General features: G+C 33.4%; 2 protein-coding genes across 9 annotated transcripts; one reads left to right on the top strand and one right to left on the bottom strand.

Annotated features, from left to right (window-relative positions):
* The first annotated feature begins 1,404 nt into the window (after window positions 1–1,404).
* Window positions 1,405–9,982, top strand: LOC107020654 (cysteine desulfurase 1, chloroplastic). Its single transcript, XM_015221106.2, has 10 exons — window positions 1,405–1,703; window positions 2,358–2,491; window positions 2,788–2,947; window positions 3,111–3,297; window positions 4,192–4,337; window positions 4,411–4,483; window positions 4,710–4,773; window positions 5,535–5,634; window positions 9,328–9,486; window positions 9,645–9,982. The coding sequence occupies exons 1-10, from the start codon at window positions 1,464–1,466 to the stop codon at window positions 9,813–9,815; spliced, it is 1,434 nt and encodes a 477-aa protein (XP_015076592.1). The 5' UTR covers window positions 1,405–1,463; the 3' UTR covers window positions 9,816–9,982.
* A 190-nt stretch (window positions 9,983–10,172) lies between these two features.
* On the bottom strand, window positions 10,173–14,047 carry LOC107018714 (RNA-binding protein 42-like). 8 transcript variants are annotated; one of them, XR_001456658.2, is made up of 7 exons: window positions 13,691–14,046; window positions 12,718–12,895; window positions 11,940–12,037; window positions 11,262–11,358; window positions 10,874–11,026; window positions 10,636–10,721; window positions 10,449–10,537 (listed from the first exon to the last, which is right to left on the bottom strand). XR_001456658.2 is itself a non-coding variant. In XM_015219267.2 (6 exons), the coding sequence occupies exons 1-6, from the start codon at window positions 13,862–13,864 to the stop codon at window positions 10,484–10,486; spliced, it is 687 nt and encodes a 228-aa protein (XP_015074753.1). In that variant the 5' UTR covers window positions 13,865–14,045; the 3' UTR covers window positions 10,173–10,483. The 8 variants fall into 8 exon arrangements, 2 of the variants coding, with proteins under 2 accessions (XP_015074753.1, XP_027772835.1); XR_003578389.1 differs by adding an exon at window positions 11,128–11,177 and having other exon boundaries at window positions 10,475–10,537; window positions 10,636–11,026; XM_015219267.2 differs by lacking the exon at window positions 10,874–11,026 and having other exon boundaries at window positions 10,173–10,537; window positions 13,691–14,045.
* Window positions 14,048–20,475: the final 6,428 nt, after the last annotated feature.

Here is a 20,475-nt window from a genome sequence, read left to right on the forward strand (position 1 = left end):
CACAATAAGCATAAATTATGTTTGTTGATTAGATTATATGTATTGTTAATCAATTATAGGTCGTGTTAGTATTAAATTGAGTATGCCTGTAGTTATCAAAAGTAATAGTAGTATTTTAACAATAAGAAGATTGATCCAAGTTCTATGGCATTAAAAAAATGGGAAAAAATTAAAATTATCTTTGAATAAATAAAATAACTTAAATATGTTTTTAAACTATATTTTGACTCAAATATATTTTTCCAGTCAAGGTTAACATCTATTCTTTTAGTGAAAAGAAGTATCACATGTGTGTGGATGTCACATGCACGTCAAACAGAACACACTTCCATATAGACGACTATGGAAAATGATCAAAGCTACCTTAAGTTATATGAAATAGCTTAATTACACCTTAAACTATATTTCAATTACAAAAATATTCTTTCTTATCTAACTATTGAACCGCACCTATCTTTTTGTTTAACAAAAACATCCACGTATGAGCTAAAATGCACATGAACTCCACATGTACACGCCAAAGACACCTCGTCTCCACAAGATGACTTAAAGTCTTAATTTCACTCTTGTATACATAATCGAATGAAGTAGAGAAATTACAATTTGATAAATATTTCAAATACAATAAAAGTATCATTCTCATGCATGATATAAACAAACTAATTTTAATTAATCAATTAACAATACATTATTATTATAACTTTTCTTGATAAATTAATTTTATTTAAACACATCTTAGTGAAGCTTTCTTGTTGATTCAACACAAGACCATAACACAAAGTAGTCGCTATCTTTAGAGACCAAATATACTTATCACCGAAACTTTAAGCGCAAGAAAGAAGACTTTCTTCATGGTAACTGAGCTTCGCCATATCAACATGGGCGATTCGCTAATGAGGAAAACTTGACGAACATCTGGGATGACACATTTGATTGCTACTACATCAACAAAAACCTAGCAAGCCTTTATAGATTTCTTAATTAATTCTTTTTTATCAAGTATCCTGTTTTTATTCAAGTTTTGAGTTTTTGTGGTTCATCAGTTAAAAGTTTGGTTCTTTTATGTCATTACCGTTAAAGAAAAAATTTATTTATGTCATTATTTTTTAACAGTGGTTTTGCAAAATTATTATTGACATGTAATTATAATTCAGCCACGTCATTAATTTTTGAATATTTTTTTTAAAAATATTAATTCAATTAAATTTAATTCAATTTTTTTCAGAATTATAATTTTTTAATTAAAAAATTAACAACGTAACTGAATTATATTTAGCCACATATCAATAATAATTTTACAAAACCATAAATAAGTCTTTTCGGAAAGTGTAAACGCATATTTGAGCCTTTTCCAATTACAAGATGTGGGGTTCGAGTCCTAATTAAATAAGGAGTTTAATGTAATTTCAATAAAACAAGGCAAGGATAACAGCGTGTAGTACTTGCAGTTCACACAGCCGACGATGATAACGACGACGACGCCGATGGAAGGCGCAATTCTGAAACTACCGTGTCTCCGGTCGGTTAGCCGGAACACTAATTTCACCAATCGAAGCTCCAATTCGTTCCCATGGAGTTACCGGCGGTTACATATTTCAGCTTCAGCATCAGCATCAGCTTCAGCTCCATTAGTAGAAGGCCCGAAACTTGGACCCGGTTCGCTAGGGCATATCACCCGTTCCGACTTCCCTATACTTCACCAGGTCCTACCTCTTGCCGTTTTATGTATATATATGGAATTTGTTTAGCTGAATTTTGATTCAGCTTTTGACAATATGGAAGAATTTTGGTGTTTGAGTTTTTTGGGAACTCAGTTGTTGAGGTTTTGGAGAAAGTGTTAGAAACTCAATTTTCAAAAAAGTATTGTGCAATGGTTCTTAAAAACTCTTGAGAACTTTAATTTTGCCAAAACTGTTTTTGCTAAAAACTCAGCAGTGCTGGAAATGCGTGTTTCAGTATACGCCAACTTCTTTGATGTGTGTATATGTTATATGATACATTTATCAGCTCAATCCCCAAATAGATTGTATGAATTCAATGTATTTATTGTGATTTGTCATTGTAGCCATTCTTTTTTCTTATCCGAGTTTGAGACCAGCTGTGCTTTTGCACATAGGCAGAGTTAAGATCCTGTTGAAATGCTATCATAAAACTATAATTTTGAGTGCCATAAGTAAGCTAAGTGGAAGAACCTGATACTCTCTTAGCAGGCATTTTGAATGAGTTGGTCTAGATTTGAAAAAAGTAGTATTTGAAGTTGAAGGTGAAAAAGTGTATTTGGTTGATGTTGGGTTGCAATGGAGTTGGTGTCATAGGATTTTATGTTGCATGGAATGATATGAGGGTGATATTTGCAGGAGATAAATGGCTTGAAGCTTGTATATTTGGACAATGCTGCAACTTCCCAGAAGCCAAGAGCTGTGATCGAAGCTTTGCAGAATTATTATGAAGCTTACAATTCCAATGTCCACCGGGGCATTCATTATTTGAGGTACTCATCTTGAAAAGATTTCTATTCATCATCTTTTACAATTGCTATTGTAAAATCTACAAGTTCGCTGGAATTTTATTTTATCTCTCCATAAAAAGAAATTCATTTCAAATTTTCTTTTTATAGGCTTGTGGTTAGGGATCTTCCTTTTATACGATTATTATGTACACTATGGACTTGAATAGATACAAAAGATTCATAGAACCCAACACACTAATTTAGGATTGAGGCATAGTTGATTGATTGTTTATTAGATATGCGATATTGACTAGTTTGTATTATCATTTCGAACCAAGTGCAAAGGCGACAGATGAGTATGAGTCAGCAAGACAAAAGGTGGCAAATTTCATTCAAGCGGCCGAAGCTAGAGAGATCATTTTTACAAGAAATGCTACTGAGGCTATCAATTTAGTGGCTTATTCTTGGGGACTCTCAAACTTGAAACCAGGAGATGAGGTGTATTTTCTTTCTTCCAAAGCTTGATATTTGTTTAATGTCTGCAGATAGTTATTTGAGAGGATTGGATCATTCATTCTCTTAAAGTTTTCTAGTAGTTGTGATAGTTACTTAGATATGCTGCTGGTATATGACTACAAATTGCTGTATGCCAACTTTGCAGATTATAACCACAATAGCTGAACATCACAGTGCAATTGTTCCTTGGCAAATTGTTGCTCAAAAGACTGGTGCTGTCCTGAGGTTTGTAAATTTGACAGAGGATGAAGTTCCAGATGTAGGGCAATTAAGAGACTCTCTCTCAAGCAGCACAAAACTTTTGGTCATGCATCATGTCTCGAATATGTTAGGTTGGTGGATAGTTGTTCTATAGCTTACCACTAATTTTGATTTATATATGATAGAAGGATCTTGTGGACCTACAATTCAACCTCTATCTTAGTTTCATGGAATACTCGAGATAATAAATGGCGCTCTTAGTTCAACTTTGTCAAAACACTCCTTACTCTGCATTTATATTGACCTCAAAAGGGAAAAAGGTGGTTAAATTGCTCTTTCTGTTGCATGAGCCACTCCTAGTTATTATGTCATTCTCAAATCTCAAAAGAACTACTGCTAGTCATAGTCAGAAAGAAACTAATAGAAACTGTTGCAGAATAACAGATTTACTTTCAACTTCATATACTGATATGGAAATAGTAGAAATGAACCAAGCTCGTCTAGAATTTTCCTTGACCTAGTAAAGTCTTTTTAAGCGTGGATCAATTATTGCATAAAACCTGCAGGAACTGTTCTATATCAGATTCTCTTGACTACACCTGCTTTTCATAATTTTCAAGTTTGTGGCCCTCTCTGATTTAGCTGATATTCTTAAAAGGATTCTTCATTCCGATTCTCCCTTTTCTGTTGCTTAATTGAAAGTTGATTGGGAATAGAACAACTGGAAGATAATGATTAGTTTTGTATGATATATCGGAATTCTGGGAGGGATTGCCTCTTCACTTATCATTTTATATTGCTCTTGGTGAAACTTGTTGAAAAAAATATAGAAGTAAGCAAACAAGTAATTCATACACTTGGACCTGTGAGAAAAGGAAAATGAAAGCTAGCAAATACTTCATGATTGAATATGACTCTAAAAAATCAGATACACTCTCTCTTTGTGCATTTAATTTCCCATATTTTTTTTCATCTGTTTCTTGTCCATTGGTCTCTTCTTAGTGCTACCCCCATTTTATATGCAGCTTCTGTTCTTCCTATGGATGAAGTCATAAGTTGGGCACATGATGTTGGAGCAAAAGTGCTTGTAGATGCTTGTCAAAGTGTCCCACACATGGTGGTCGATGTTAAGAATCTAGACACTGATTTTCTTGTTGGTTCCTCTCATAAGGTTAGGACAATGCCATGTACTATATAAGTGGTTCTCCATTGAGTAGCGGAAATTGAGGTTAAACGTGCTTCAGATGTGTGGGCCTACAGGCGTTGGATTCTTGTATGGCAAGAGCGAGATCCTTTCTGGCATGCCTCCTTTCCTTGGTATGTAAATTCCCCTTAACTTTGATTCTCAAAAAGAAAAATCAAAGCCAAGCATCGTTTACCGACATTGCGCTTCTTCAGCTCGGGGTTTTTGTACTTGATAAATCTCATGCCATGTGTAGAATGATTATAACATATCTAAATGTGGTTTTATCATTGATTACTTATCAAAAAAAGATATAATCACAATTTCTTAACTTTTGTTCCCCCCTCCCTTGAATTACAGGTGGTGGCGAAATGATAGCTGATGTGTATTTGGATCATTCCACTTATGCTGAACCTCCTTCGAGGTTTGTTCTTTTTCCCATGTTCCTCTTAGAGAATTTTCTGGCAATACTTGACAACTAGTTAGCTGTTCTTTTGTCCATTCAAGCTGAACTGCATCCAATGCCTGCCTTGAACCATGATCCCAGAATCTTATTGAGTTGTTATGATTTGTTTATCTTCTTTGCCATTTTCATCATCTCTAGATATCACTACCATTACATCTAACCTCAAGCTGTGTTTCTTGGATCCTTTTCTTGCTCCACTTATATTGAATATAGTACTGTCTGCTAAATATATCACTTATCGGTTGCATCGTCAACATAGATCAACTTGGAAACTTCATCTTCCCTTCATTGTTATTGGTTCTTATTACTGTTGAGGACATGTTATATCTTGATTCTGTGATTTAAACTTATGCGCAGACTCCCGCACTTCTTAGAGCTATTTGCCCTTATCTTCATCATTTCTGAGCATTATACTATCCTTCTGTGCCTTAATTTTTTTCTCCTATATAATTTTTTCCCTTTGGTCTTGTGGGGGATATGTTTTAAATTCTATGTGAGACATTGATAATCAAAACCTCTATGCTGGTGACTTTGATTAGCGCTTCTCATCTTATTAAGTATGTGTAGATTCTTTTTAACTTAATATTGGATCTGAAAATAATAAATGGACCTGGATTTTCAGTGTTTTGGCTAAAGCTTAATCAGGTACGAGTAATTTTTAAATCAAAGTTCTCTTCTAAAGTATTATTTTCTACCCCTTTTTTTGTAATTGGGGTCAGATTTGAGGCTGGGACTCCCGCAATTGGAGAAGCAATTGGGCTTGGAGCTGCAATTGATTATCTTTCTGAAATTGGCATGCAACAGATTCATGATTATGAGGTAGACCTTTTATCGCTTAACCTCATATTCATGAAAGAGATATACTTTTACATTTGTGAAATTAATATATCTGTTTACATTTTTGTTTGCTAATTTCCTTCTTCCATATGCTAGCATCTAGATTACCTATGCCCTCCTCCCCACCAACCACCCCCACACAAATAAATAACAATAATAATAGGTGGTTGCACACAAATTTGTATGAGGCAAAATATATGCCACACTTTTGTGCAAATAATGCACCACACATTTGTGCAAACGACGGAGAAATCAACGTTGCTAACACCCATCTAACGTCACCCAGGATGCCTTATGGCAAAAAGAGGAATGTCACCAACAAGAAACGAGAGGTGAGGTTGATCTAAATGAAAGACTTACATCCCAAGAACCTACTACCATTGAGGCGAGCGAGGATGATGTGGAGGTCCTTTCCAAGGATGTGTTGCTTGGTAGAGAGTGGGCCACGAAGGTTAATGCGGCGATTGACGTTGTCGAGATATTTGGCCAGCAGGTAGGGAAAGTAGAAGACACTCTTAAGCGTTTTTAGGGGCATACCCTTGAAGAGATTGAAAGCATCTGAAATGACTTGGATGGGCGTACACAAACTGAGATAGAGACGAGGCAGACCATCGCTACCTTAGAGTGTAAACTCATGGAGGCGGTATGCACTATCGATGCCATGAAGGCAAATATGGAGGCACTCGAAGAGTAAGTCAACACTGGCGTGATTGAGACCGCAAGAAATATTGTCGTGATGGGAGAGGCAAAGAGCGAGGCTTTCACACTACTAGTGTTCAAAGAAGTTTGTGATGTAGAAGAAGTAGAGAATTTTCTTTGGCACTTGGAGAACTACTCCCAACATGGAAATGTAAGGGACGATGCAAAGATCAACACTGTAGTGTTCTACTTGTTAAAGATTGTCATGCTATGGTGGAGACGCAAAATGATTGATGCTAAGAGAGGCTTGTGACTATCAGCACACGAGATCAGTTCAAGCGACAGTTTTTACCAAACAATGTTGTGTACAATGCAAGAAGAAAACTTAGAGAGTTAAAACACACATGAAACATATGGACTACGTTAAGGAGTTCACGACCTTTAAACTTAACAAGAAGTATGACAAAGACAGAGATTGCTAAGGGCACTAATGATGACATATTGTTCCACTTTATGGTTGAGTTGCGAAATTGGGCTAAGCAAAATTGCAATGCTGACAAGTATGGATTTCGGGAATGAGAAGTATGACAAAGGCAGAGGCAATAATAAGTCAGAGGATGGGCTAAGGGTGATGGAGATTGTGATAAAAGCAAGGAAGTGTATCAACAACACCACAAGACTCGGGCCACCTACATGTTTGATAATAAAAAGTCAATTGGTCGTCAGAGCTACACATAAAAGAAATCATAGTTCGAGAGGAAGGGATGCTACATATGCAGAGGGCCACATTACTTCAAAGAATTATCCTGACTTAAAGACTCTGCGCTATGGTGCATGAACATATGGAGAGTGTGCAAGTAGAGAGTTTAGTCCCACAACTCAATTAGGATTGATTGGACTATGTGGAGTCATCACAAAGTCAACTAGCCACTTCACGAGAATAGAAATCAGTGAACGTGGACCTTGTGAACAATAAGCTTGCTCGTGCATTGGTTGACACTAAAACAACTCATAATTTTATGATCGAGTATGCAACAAAGAGACTAAAGTTTGAGCATACCCCAGCTAATTCTCGCATCAAGACCGTGAATATTGATCCTCAAAATGCTCATGGTGTTGCCATTAGTATTGGTGCGAAATTGGGCTACTGGAAAGGTACGACAAACTTTGCCATATAAAGATGGATATCTTTGATATGATTTTAGGCAGGAGTTCTCCACACAATGTCATACCTTGATCAACCCCTATCGCCATTGTCAATGGGTCATGGAATGAGAATGAGCTTGTATGGTGCCAACTATTGCTATATCACACAAAGAAAATCAAGCACAACTTTAGACTATGCAACTTGTGAAGGGGCTCAAGAATGAGGGGTCGTTCTTGGAAACCATACAAGTTTTGAGGGTGACAAAGACAAAAGGCCATTCTCGCGTTCCACGTCCATTAGAAGGGAATATCATCGCAAGAAGCTCCATGAAAACAATATGAAGAGTTGTGGCTATTCATAGATAGGACACAAGAGTTCTCATAGTAGTAAAGCGACGTGGTCGTCACAACATCAAGTGGGAAAAAGTATGATGACCTGTCGCATCATTACGCCACATGGAACAGAGTTGCCCATGTGGAGGGCTTACATAGGAAGAATGTTAGTTCACAGTGGAAGATTCTAAAGATATGTGGAGAAACCCCTTGGGAGACTTTGGAATTCCATGGCTTACATGGAAGAGCCTTGGAATATTCTAGTTGTGCAGAGTATTCTAGAGAGGGAACTTATTTGTAAATATGTAGGGACTTGTGTAATAATTATTGTCTACAATTCAGCTCCTAAGTTAATAATATAAATAGATGAACATTCATTTGTAAATTAATCAAGCAAAAATCAATTAAGGTCTCTACAACACACTTCTTCGTTGCAATCCTCTTGTGTTCTCTCTACCATTCTCTTAGTGATTCCTAGAGTCTCAGGCTGACTTGACGCTGCAAGATGGTAAGCAACCCGCGCAAAAACGTGATCAAGTTGTCAATTATCCCACGTGTACTTAGTAAAAAAACTAAGGACGTGATATAAGGACATACTTTGAACTAACCTCCATGAACAGTCAAAGCCTTTATTCAGGCGTCATATTTAAATTTATGTACCATTGATTTTAGCACAATCCACCTTCGAGTGTAATTTTATATATATGGTCATCTTTATTTTTCACAGTCTTTTGCTTGTTTGCTCACATCATTCCCGTTTGACATAGATTTTGAAGTTTAAACTTGAACATTTGAGTTTTTAAAGTTGTATTTGGGTATGCATTTTAGTTGATTTTTTTTAAAGTGTTGTGAGTGGAAGCATGGATAGCTTAAGGGAAAATCTAGTAAACCATTTGTTTTAGGCCTCAAAATTTTGAGGCTCCAAAAGATATGACTTTTCGTTGTTACCCAAGAATTTTTATCAGGAATGTTCTATATCTTTTAATTAAACAAATCAAAACTTTATATTAATAGATAGATATTTTACATCAACATCCAACGTGACGTATATTAAACAAATGCCTAACTATTAACTAGAACTAATCCTAACTTTTATAAATAATAATATTACTACGTGAAGTTAAAAGCTTAATGTCTTTTAAGAATATACTTTAAAAATAGTAGTATGTAAGAATCAAAAAAAGATAATAATCCTAAATTAATAATAATTTGTGTATGTGTGTATGTCTTTAAGACCTCTTATTATAATTTGACTTTAGGCCACTAATTTTATTGAGATACCTTTGATGGAAGCCCCAGAAATTGGCACAACTAACTCTATCGGGCATGGTTGTTGTCACTTAATGTTGATTAGTGCTCATCTTTAGAATCATGTAGAATATGGTGAAATTAATCAATCAACAACAACATTCCAGATATAATATTCTTTACGATATTTCAGTTCATTTTAAATTTTTGGTGAGATGAAATTTTAATGCAAGATAAAAATGTATAATATGAATTCCAATAATGAATGATTTTGGTGATATGTCTCCTCATTTTCATGTTCTTTCTCAGATGGAGTTAGGTAATTATTTGTATGATCGCCTCTCTTCTGTATCTGATGTTCGAATTTATGGGCCTGCACCTTCACGAACCGTTAAGCGAGCGGCTCTTTGTTCTTTCAATGTTAAAGATATTCACCCTACTGATATCGCAACCTTCCTTGACCAACAGGTATGGGAAATAAAACTCCATCCTACCTCTTGCATAACTACAATTTTTTACTCTTACAAAAACAGGGGTGTTTGTAAGATGGTCCACTTGAGCACGTATCCTATTGGTTAGGATGTCGTGGTAAATAAGTTATTTCTAAATAGCTACGTTTTCTGCAGCATGGTGTAGCGATTAGATCAGGTCACCACTGTGCTCAACCTCTGCATCGACATTTGGGAATCAATGCAAGTGCACGAGCTAGCCTTCATTTCTACAATACTAAAGACGACGTTGACAAATTCATCGATGCACTCAAGGACACAATCAACTTTTTCACTTCTTTCAAATGAAGGTATTTTTATGTTCTCTAGTGTACCTTAAGGCACATGTAACATAAGTAAAAAACTTATAATTATCTCAATTTGAAGGTGTGATTCATGAATAAATTGACTTTAAGGAGTTTGACATTATTGTAAATTAGGTACTAATATCAATAACTAATTACGATTCATTTCAATTGTTGTGGTTTTAGATTTCATATATACTTTTACCATCAAATGTCATTACCATTCATTTCAATTGTTATGGTATTAGATTTCATATATTCTTACCCTCAATCATTGGATGGTCTACTTTTCACTTGTTATTTTGAGCCATCAACATTGTGTTTTTGATCTTGTTAACTCGATATTAATAAGTCGAAAGCATTCCCCTCAAGTTAAGATCAATAAAACAGAAAACTACAAGACTAGATACAACCTGACTGTACTAAACAATGTTAATACATTAATTACAGAGACTTGAGAATGAGACTGTAAATAACAAGGTGGACGAAAAACTAGGTTTCTCGATCCGCGATAGCCCAGAAGTTACCCCACCTGGAGACTCTTAGCTAAGATATCAGTAGCTGATGCATAAAAGCACTGATAATAGAAGATTTGATAGGCTGAATGGTACATCTATATTCAGTGACTGGCGTTACACCCTACTACTAAGCTATACTCGATAAGTTTGGCGATCACTTGTGCAATACGCTCTTCTTTGGTGACTTTGCTTTCTTTTGAGACGCATTCTGCCACAACATTCAACAAGAAACTCGTCAGTGCAAGCCAAAATTTGGAACGCAAATCGTATGTGGGCTTCGTTAGCGAGAACAGAACAGACACTGACCTTCTGTCTTGCCAAAGCTTCATAGTCAATCCTATTTTTCCACTTACTCTTCCGAAGTTGAACTGGTCGGTTCCCAACATACTTCCCTGAAATCAGAAAGATTTTACCTTTGTCACTAAGGGATTCGAGTTCAGTGGAAAGTATACTGCCGGTTAAATAACTATGACAACAACAAACACATCCATTTTTCAAAGAAGCCTAAGAAAACCACACTACTCAAAGCTCAAATACTCTTAACTGAAAGTTCCCCTTCCTTGTTTTCGTTTATCTAATTCGACTTCAACAGCACACTCCTAGTTGTTGTGATGCTGTGTCATCCAGCAAGTCTTCTCGCATTGGGGGAGGGATGGGTTTGCAGATAACACTCTTCCGTCCGGCCAAATCTTTTGACCTTATGACATCAAACAAGGGATAGAAAGAGACCCATATAAGGCATCAACAAACAGAATAAAACAAGAAAAATTTCAGATCCATTTGGTTATCATCCCATACCATTCCGGTCTGGTGATCTTCAAAGATATTTAATCGTCCCTCTTATCAAGCTATGCCATTTAAGACATCGATTATATTAATGTAGCAGAAGCAAAGTAGAGACTGTGCCTTGTACACATCGAAAGACCACTTACCATTCATTTCTTTAAGTGCCACGACAAGGTCTGAAGGGTTGGAAAAACTAACAAATCCATATCCCTTGGTCTTACCAGTCCGCTTGTCTCTCACAACCTGTCATTCTTACATTGTTAGAAACCCTTAAGGACATTACAAGAACGATGAATGTACTAAGCAACATTCTTCAGTTATGATCTAACATGTGCATGGAAACTGCCAACATATGCAGTCTACGCAACAAACAGAAAAAGAGAAAAGCGCTACATACACATGCTGAGGTGAGGAGTACAAGTTTGGTTCCATCCAAGAGCCCAACAATGGCATCATCCCACATCACGACACCATTCTGAAATTTCTTTCCCCCCCTTTTTTAATAGATCAAAGTTCTCCCCCATATTCATGAATGTCTTGAGATATGGACAAAAACGATAAAAGGAAGAAGAAAAATTACAGACATGAAGACCTCCAGCCCTTCATGATCATCATCAGAAGTTGTCAGTTCGTAACGACAACATACCCAATATAGTCGCACAAGTGAGGGTAGAATGTATGTAGACCTTACCCTATCTTTGTGTGGCAGAGAGGTAGTTTCTGATAGACCCTCGGATCAAAAGACATGTAACTGACACAAGTCCATATATAACCATTAAAAGTATCACTATTGGAAAAGATGAAACGATTCTAGAAGAACTTACCCTGGCCATGTTGAAGGAAGGAAATCTTGAAAATGCTTTTGATAAAACATCATCATTCACCTCATTCCCAAGGTTACCACAGAATAGCCGAAAATCATCTGCATGACCCCAATCCTCAACTTAGTCAGCCAACTAATAGAATTGAGTCAACTGACAACCATCTTACAAAAAAAGCCAACAATCGAGCAAATAGAGCACAGGATCAAGTGCTAAAGAAGTCATATGGGGAAGTCAAACAATCATCATTATAGTATTTGCTTCAAACTATATGCTACTTACGCTGCAGCATTGGCCTCAAAATATAGAGAGCATCCACCCGGTATATGATAAAATATTTATCAATACTCAGTTCTTTCAAGTTGCCTGAACTATGATCGTTGTTCATGCATCTCCTTCCAAACATATTTATTTCTATTTCCCTAAATGATCGGGTAGGTGTAAGGTCACATTCACCATTCATAACTGTTTTTCCTTGAATTTCCAGACTTCAACTGCATGGTAATTTACTGGTTTAGTGCTTCCCCAAACTCCAGATCTACAATTACACGGTTATCCAGAACATCACAGCTTTGATATTCTTATAAGCACTGCCATAACCCTTCATAAGAAGGTACTGCTTAACTCAATTCATGTCTAAAACTATCCGAAACTCGAGGAAACCAAATTGGAACAACTACACTAAACAGAATCAAGTCTATTAATTGGGTAAACACAAAATTCACCCATTTGACACAAATTTGAATTGGAAGAAAGAATTAATCGGAGCAAGCGAGCTTACTCTCCGGCCACTCTGCAAGAGTAGGATCTTCCCAAGTCTGTCCTGCTGCCTTTCGAGGCACAGCTTTCTTTTTCACCTCAGCTTTTTGCTCAAGCTCACTTCTCGCAAGTGCAGCTTTCACATTCTCAATTGCTTCGGGCGTGATTGTCTGTGCAACTCTTTGAAATAATTGCTGTGTCTGTCCATTAGAATCAGGCACGTTAGACACATTGCCAAGAAGATCTTTTTTCGAGAAGAACAAATTGCAAGCTTTAAAAAAACACATGGATAAAGATGTACAGGGGATCTACTTCAAATACTTCAATGAAGAATTTTCTTTTCCCGTTGGCTTGCTAATGGGGAACTAAGCAGATCATTTTGAACATATCAAAATTTACACAGGACGCATACATTCATGTGTACACATATGATGGTATGAACATACCAACCAACATATCTTAATAAGTACAATCAATTACAGAAGAAATAACATTGGCATTATACATAAAGTAACCACTCGAACTTTAAGAGTACCAGTCTAGACACCTCAACTTGGCCTCACCAGACAACTAAATAGTCGAACTTGTTCCCCCTTTCTCTCGTATACACCCAATGCTAATGTGACATAAATTTTTGAAAATGTCTAAATAATCATTTAGTAAATTGGAGTGTTCAACCGATACAATGGAGACACGTTCTACTTCAGGTGTCTAGATGCGCATACTCAAAGTTTGGAGTGTTAAGTTTCCCGTTGAGGCCAATTTTGAGTGTCTATTTACGTATTATTATGCCCATAATATTAAGATTTTTACATTACATTTGAGTAAACAATGCTATCTGAAAATTTAATTCTGTTTTTTTCCTCCCTATCTCAGTCCAGGTCAGTTCATCAAGAGTAAAATCAATGTAATTATTAATCTACAAACAACAGATCGAATTTGTTATATAAGAATCAGTTCTTACAAAAAAAGAAGTTCAAAATTGAAATACTTACCTGTAAATACTGAGGTAAAGAGTAAACGTCGGGAACAGCTGCCGGAGCAGAATAGACAGGAGGAACAACGGGAGGAGCAGAGTACGGTTGCGACGGTTGTTGTTGGAGATGAAACGGCGTCGGAAAGTATGTGCCGTTCAAGTAATTGTACTGCGACGAAGTCACCGTCGACATAGTAATTACCGGTAGACGGAAATGAGAAAGGAGATTTTCCGATCGGTGAATTTAAGGGCTTGTTTGGATTGATTTTGCAGCGATAGTAAACGAGTTCATTTCATTCATTAAAAATTACTGAAAAAAAGAACCATTGAGGAGAATGTGGAGTGTTCTAGAAATATTCTTTCCATAAAATCCAGAAGAAACCAGAAACGAGAATAAAAAAAAGAGTAACTTTCACATATAACAAATATAAAAATTTTATCTGTAAGTTATAATTGTAGTTTGCATAATCGTGCTTATATCAAACATAAATATGTATATTTCGCTATACACATACGAAAAATCAACTGTGTAATTCGTTATACATTTACAAAGAAAACAGTTATATAATTTGCTATACATATACAAAAGAAAGCAGTTGTATACAAAAAAATCAATTGTACTAAATCTTTGTATGTACAAAACGAGAAAGAGAGAAAGACAAAAGAAAATTAGATAGGGGAATATTCGTATTGTATAATTATAAGTGTATCAGACGAAAATATATGTATTTTGTATGTGTATATACAATTTTTTTCTCGCTTTATATAAACAGAAACACAATTTATACATTTCATTTTCTGTTTGTATAAGTGAGAGTAGCGAATGTGGCGAGCGAGGTCTTGGAGAGAAAAGAGAGCGGAACGAAGAGATCTGTATATACACAATTTCTTTTCGCTTTATACAAACACAAACACATTTTATACATTTGTGTTTGTATTAAAACGAGAAAGGGGAGCCAAATTGCCACCAAAACGAGAATGACAAACGAGATTCCACCAAGGAAAGAGGCAAAAATAACAATAGTTTGCTGTAGAGTATAATTAAATCAAACTATATCTACAGTATTTAATTTAAATTAATAATTTGTTACTACATACAATTTTCCTTTTATAGATGGAATATAGGATACAATATAGTTGAGAGTGGGCTGTATGCCCACATTTATGGGCCTCCAATGTAGATTGAGAAGTAGGCCGAATTAGTTAATACTAGTATTTGGGCCTCCATGTAGCTGCCCAAATATAGGATACAGTGTAGTTTGAATCAAAAGATGTAAGTCGGATAAAATGCTTGAACTTTAGTCATATACGAAAGAAGTTTGAATAATAAAGTTTGTCAATCCCTCTCTCCCTCGTATTCTCGCTCGCCACTCTCCCGCTCTCGCTTGCTTATTTCTGTCGCTCGCCTCTCTCGCTTTATACAATAGAATTGTGTAAATTGTGTTTCTAATTGTATAAAGCGAGAGAAAATTATATAAACGCATGAAAATACATATATCTTCATCCTATACACTTATAATTATACAATACAAATATTTCCCTGTCCAAGTCTCTTTTGCCTTTCTCGTTTTATACAAATTCACATTGTATATAACTTTTCTTTTTCTCGTTTTATATACAATTCGATTCAAATTGTATATTTCCCGCACAAGTCTCTTTTTGCCTTTCTCTCTTTCTCGTTTTATACAAATTCAAATTGTAATAATTTCTCTCTTTCTCGTTTTATACAACTCAATTCTGCCTTTTTTCGCTTTTTCATTTTATACAATTCAAATTGTATATAATTTATCTCTTTCTCGTTTTATACAATTCATTTCAATTGTATATGTATAACTAATTATACATATATAAGTTTGCTATGAAACACAATTGTACAAACTTTGGTATAGCATAGAAATATAAATTTTATATTTGTTATATGTGTAAGTTGCCCTAAAATTAAACTTCTAACCTTTTTTTAAAAAATTTATTTATAGAAATAAGTGAGGAACAAATTTTGAAGTGGTGTGGACCATATTTTCCCCACACCAAACAATGTTCTTCATTATACAAAATAATTAAAATTCCCACCTCAAAATACCAAAAATATTATTATAAAAAATTAAAATAAAGTGTTATAATTATTAGTACCCCTTATATAGCAAACATACGATAAAGCCAAAGATGGAAAAAAAATTGCATGTAATTGTACGGACAAAAGGATCATGAAGATCAACGGCCTGTATTAATCCACATGTCAGCATGGCAAAGGTGAAGCCGTTGATTAAAAAACGAGCCGACAAGCAGTACAAGCTGACACGTGGGAGACTAGACAAGTTGTGTGGGGACCACAAAGAGTACGTGTCAGCACAGTACAACACGTTACTCCCGTAATTTACGGGAGCTATATTTGTAGACAGCTAAGCCAGATAGCCGGAGGTTAATAAGTTAAAATGTTTTAAATCGTCGAGATTGTGATGTAGTGGTAAGTAATTATTTTTAATTATGAAACAATACGTAATAATTGTTTAAATAGAGTGTTAGTGATCTCAAATTTAAATTGTAAATAATTGTATTTGTTAAAATGCACCATACTCTACAAACTCTCAAATACTGAGTGAAAAATCAAAATAAAAAGTTTGAAATGCATTTAACCTCAATTTTTCATGTCATAAAAAAGCTAACATAATTTGACCTTTTCTTTTTTTTTTTGTTAAAAGTGTGTATATATATATATATAACTATGATAAGACAAAAGAATTAGATCAAACGTACTTTCTAGACGGGCTAGTAGACACAAGTATACAACGAGGTTATCATACTGGGCTAGCTTATTACATATAGATTGCTTAACTAGTCAAGTAGAGATATCTCCGTTCTTGGTAAATATTTTTACACTCTTAATTAGTGATTTCAAATTTGAATGGTGAATAATCATCTTTGTTAGGAAATATTTTAATGTTTATGTGAAATTTTTCAATGTGTCTCCAGATTAATCAGGATAGAACGCATAACAAATGAGAAATCAACATAAATAAATATAAACATATTTCTTTAGAAGAGGAATAATCTAGTGTCAATCAACGTGTGTTGTGGTGTGATGATAGGATTGTTCCTTTCTTAACTAAAGACCTCGAGTTTGAATCTTGAGTATGGAGAAAATCCAATTGAGAACGTCACCTCAAAATGAATCCTGCATTATGTAATTTAGATCTAGTCGATACTCCAGTCAGGGACGGAGCCACTTTGAACGAAAGGGGATCATCCGAACCCTTTTCCGCGGAAAAGTATATGATTTATACATGGTTAAAATAACTTTATATGTATATATAGTAGATATTAAACTCCCTTCGACTACTTTATATGTCTATTTTTACATATTTAAAACATTTTTATTAAAAATTCTGACTTCGCCTCGTACTCCGGCGTCGACTTCAAATACATAATGAGTAGAAAAATCTAGTGTCTCTAGAGAAAAGCAACTCCATTCTTTCCCATCCCCACCTCTTTGCACAAATTGTCTTCATGTCATTGAATTGTGAAACATTTTTTTAGTCATGAGGTGATTCAACATATATATATATATATATAAATGTTGTAGCCTCACACTATATTTATACACAATTTGTAAAATAGTATATCTCACATTATTAAAATTATTTACGTATTTTATTGCTCAAATTAACACATGTGACATGACTTATCTCATGCTTGATCTTCTTCCCATGTAAGATTTGATATAACTTGTTGAACTTATCGAATTCAAAAATATTCTTAATAGGTATTTATTATTTTTCCGTATAAAATATTGTAAATTTAAATATATCCTTCTAAAGAAAATTAGGATCGATAAATAAAAATTAAAGAAAGAAGTTAGGAGTTTTATTTTTTTAAAAAAAAGATAATTTGGTGAACTAATAGTTTAATTTTTTCTTTTTGATTGTTTAATAATTATAGATCTGTCTATAATTATTTTATAAGTGATTTAATAATATAAATATTTTTATATCATAAATACATAATAAATTATAACTCTTTGACAAGACACCTCTATCTTTTGTCTGTTTAATGGAGTCTGCATATAATTATTGGAGCACATCATATTTTATTCCTTTAAAATATTCATTTTCAAGATTTTCAGTAGTAGGATCTTGCACCAAAACAAGCTAATTAGCCAATTTCAAAAGAACATTCTCATGAGGAGATTAATATATTAGACTAAAAAATTAAAAAATAAAAAATTGATGCATAAAATATCTCGCATTAATAAAATTCAGGAAAAGCTGAAGGGTCATGACATTACAATAAAAATATTTTTTAGCGACGATAAATATTGATATTTATAAAGAGTACTAAAGTCTTTACGGTATTAGTAAAGTGTCATTGGAACTAACGCCGCTAAAAGCTTTAGATGACATGTATAAAGAATGCTAATTGCCGTTAAAAATACATATTTAGTAACAATTAAGAATTAATTATCGCTAATGATCATTTTTGATATAGTACGAACACTTTAAAAGTCATGATATCAAACTAGCATTTTAATATAATGTTTCAACCATTTAATTTAAACTTATAATTTATAAATCACGCAAAATAATTTTATTATTTCTTCGAGATTTGTATTCGAATTAAAAGATGTATGAGCCCTATTAGCAAAGATGTAATGACTAAAATAATTGATATTAGTAAGTTGTCATATTCTAAAACTTTTATAAGATCTCAAAGGATCTATACTAACAATATTTAAATCTCAAATCAAGATATATACGTGAGATTTTGTCTTTTAGTTTAATAATAGATCTAGTTTCATTAAATTATATATTATAAGTCAATACCTAACTAATATTCTGTTATCCACTAATAATCTAAATTTGTCCTCAATTAAAGAACCAAATTAGTTTATTGTGATACTAAAATTGCACCAAATAAAGAGGTGGTGGGGGATCTATGTAGTTTATATAAGATTAAATAATCAACTTTCCAAATTAAGTAAATAAGAATCTATGCATTTCTTTATTTTTTAATTCAAAATTCGATATTCACATTAGTTCAAAATAATCAATATGTAGAATCGGAGAATATGAATTCAATTTTATACATACGCAAAAGGAAGGTAATTTTGATGTTTTCAATCATTAAAGAATCGTATGAAATAAAAGTCTCATACACTATTTTGAAATTTAATATTTAAAAATTATATCGTGAATAATTAGAAACGCGGAAACAAAATTAAATAAAATTTGATCACTATGAACAAATTCATAAATTCCACAACGAGGTAAATCACGGTCCATTATAAACACGATTTCATATTTATTCCCTCAATTTCATATTAATTAAAGTTTTGAGGTGTTTCACACCCTTTAAGAAAAGTAGGTTAGGATATAAATTGAACATAATTTTTCATTTTTATCCTTATTAATTATTTTAAAAAATAATTAAACATTTATTATAATAACTAATTTCAATACTGACTTAAAGGTAAAATTGGAAGAATATTTTAAAAATACTCTTAAAGATCTTAAGCTAATCTGAAAAATGAAAAAAAGGCTCAAAACTTAAGTTAATATGGAATGGAGGGAGTACTTATGATTAGGGGTGTGCATTCGGTTTTTCAATTTTCGGTTTTGAAGAAGAATAACTCAATCCGAACCAAAGCAAATTTTGTTTGGTTTCGTTTCTCTCTTCACGGTTTGGTTATTCAGTTATGGCAATAATTAGAAACATAATCAATTGTATAGCAATTTGAATATATATATATATATATATATATATATATATATTATTTTATTTTTCTAAATGCGAATCAAACTGAAAAATCAAACAAAGTAAATTATTAATCTAAAACTAATTCAAATTAAAATTCGATATAATTTAATTTAGTTTTTCGATTTAATAACTCTTATAATAAATAGTTTCCTTGCATTACCATAACATAAAATCATATATGGGATAATTAAAGAGATTAAACTAGTGGTCACTGCATAGGGGAAGAATCTTTTTAAAGCAATCATTGGGGCATTTAAGTTATATAAATATACAATAATAATAATGATATATATTTTTTAAAAATAATAATATAAAAAACTATAGCTAGCATTTAATTTGGAAAGAGAGGACTAAAAATATGTACGTAAACTACTCCATTATTCAATAGACAAAAGCTATTATGATTTCTTCTGTTAGTAGATGAAATTGCATTTATCATTCACTATCTGTTTATATGCATAATATGAAAGTTTGATTTTGATTATTATATTAGTCAGATTTTCTGAAATATTGCTGTCGTTGTGTCAAAATTTTAAAAATTCATTATTTTTAGGATCTAACACACGTGACACATTCATAAACCTTTTTAGGAGTTTAATTCGAACACCTAATCTTGCCTTAGAAGAACAACTAACAGAAAAAATGTATATATATCGATTGAGCATATATTAGTCTATTCAGGCTGTAACTTTTTTTCTTTCAGAGAGATTATCGAGTTTAAGTTCTCTCCGAGAGTGAAATATATGTTGTAGTGTGTTTATGCAAAGAAATGCTCAATTATGTGGTACAATTAGTTCAAATTCGAGCAACTTTAGGATAAAGATTTGAAAATTCTAATCATATTTGTCACAACTAGATCATTTAAAAAATAGCTACAACTAATTAGTGGTACATATATAAAACGTGGAATTAATTAGCTGAAAAATAAAATTGATTACCGCAACAAGTTAAAATAAATATATACTATAAAAATTTCTATAAGCATATTTGAAATAATACATCTCAATATTTAGTCAATAATTAAACCATTATGATTATCTATGTCACATATAA

Source organism: Solanum pennellii, chromosome 5 (genome assembly GCF_001406875.1).
Source record: "Solanum pennellii chromosome 5, SPENNV200".
In the NCBI taxonomy this organism is placed as follows: domain Eukaryota; kingdom Viridiplantae; phylum Streptophyta; class Magnoliopsida; order Solanales; family Solanaceae; genus Solanum; species Solanum pennellii.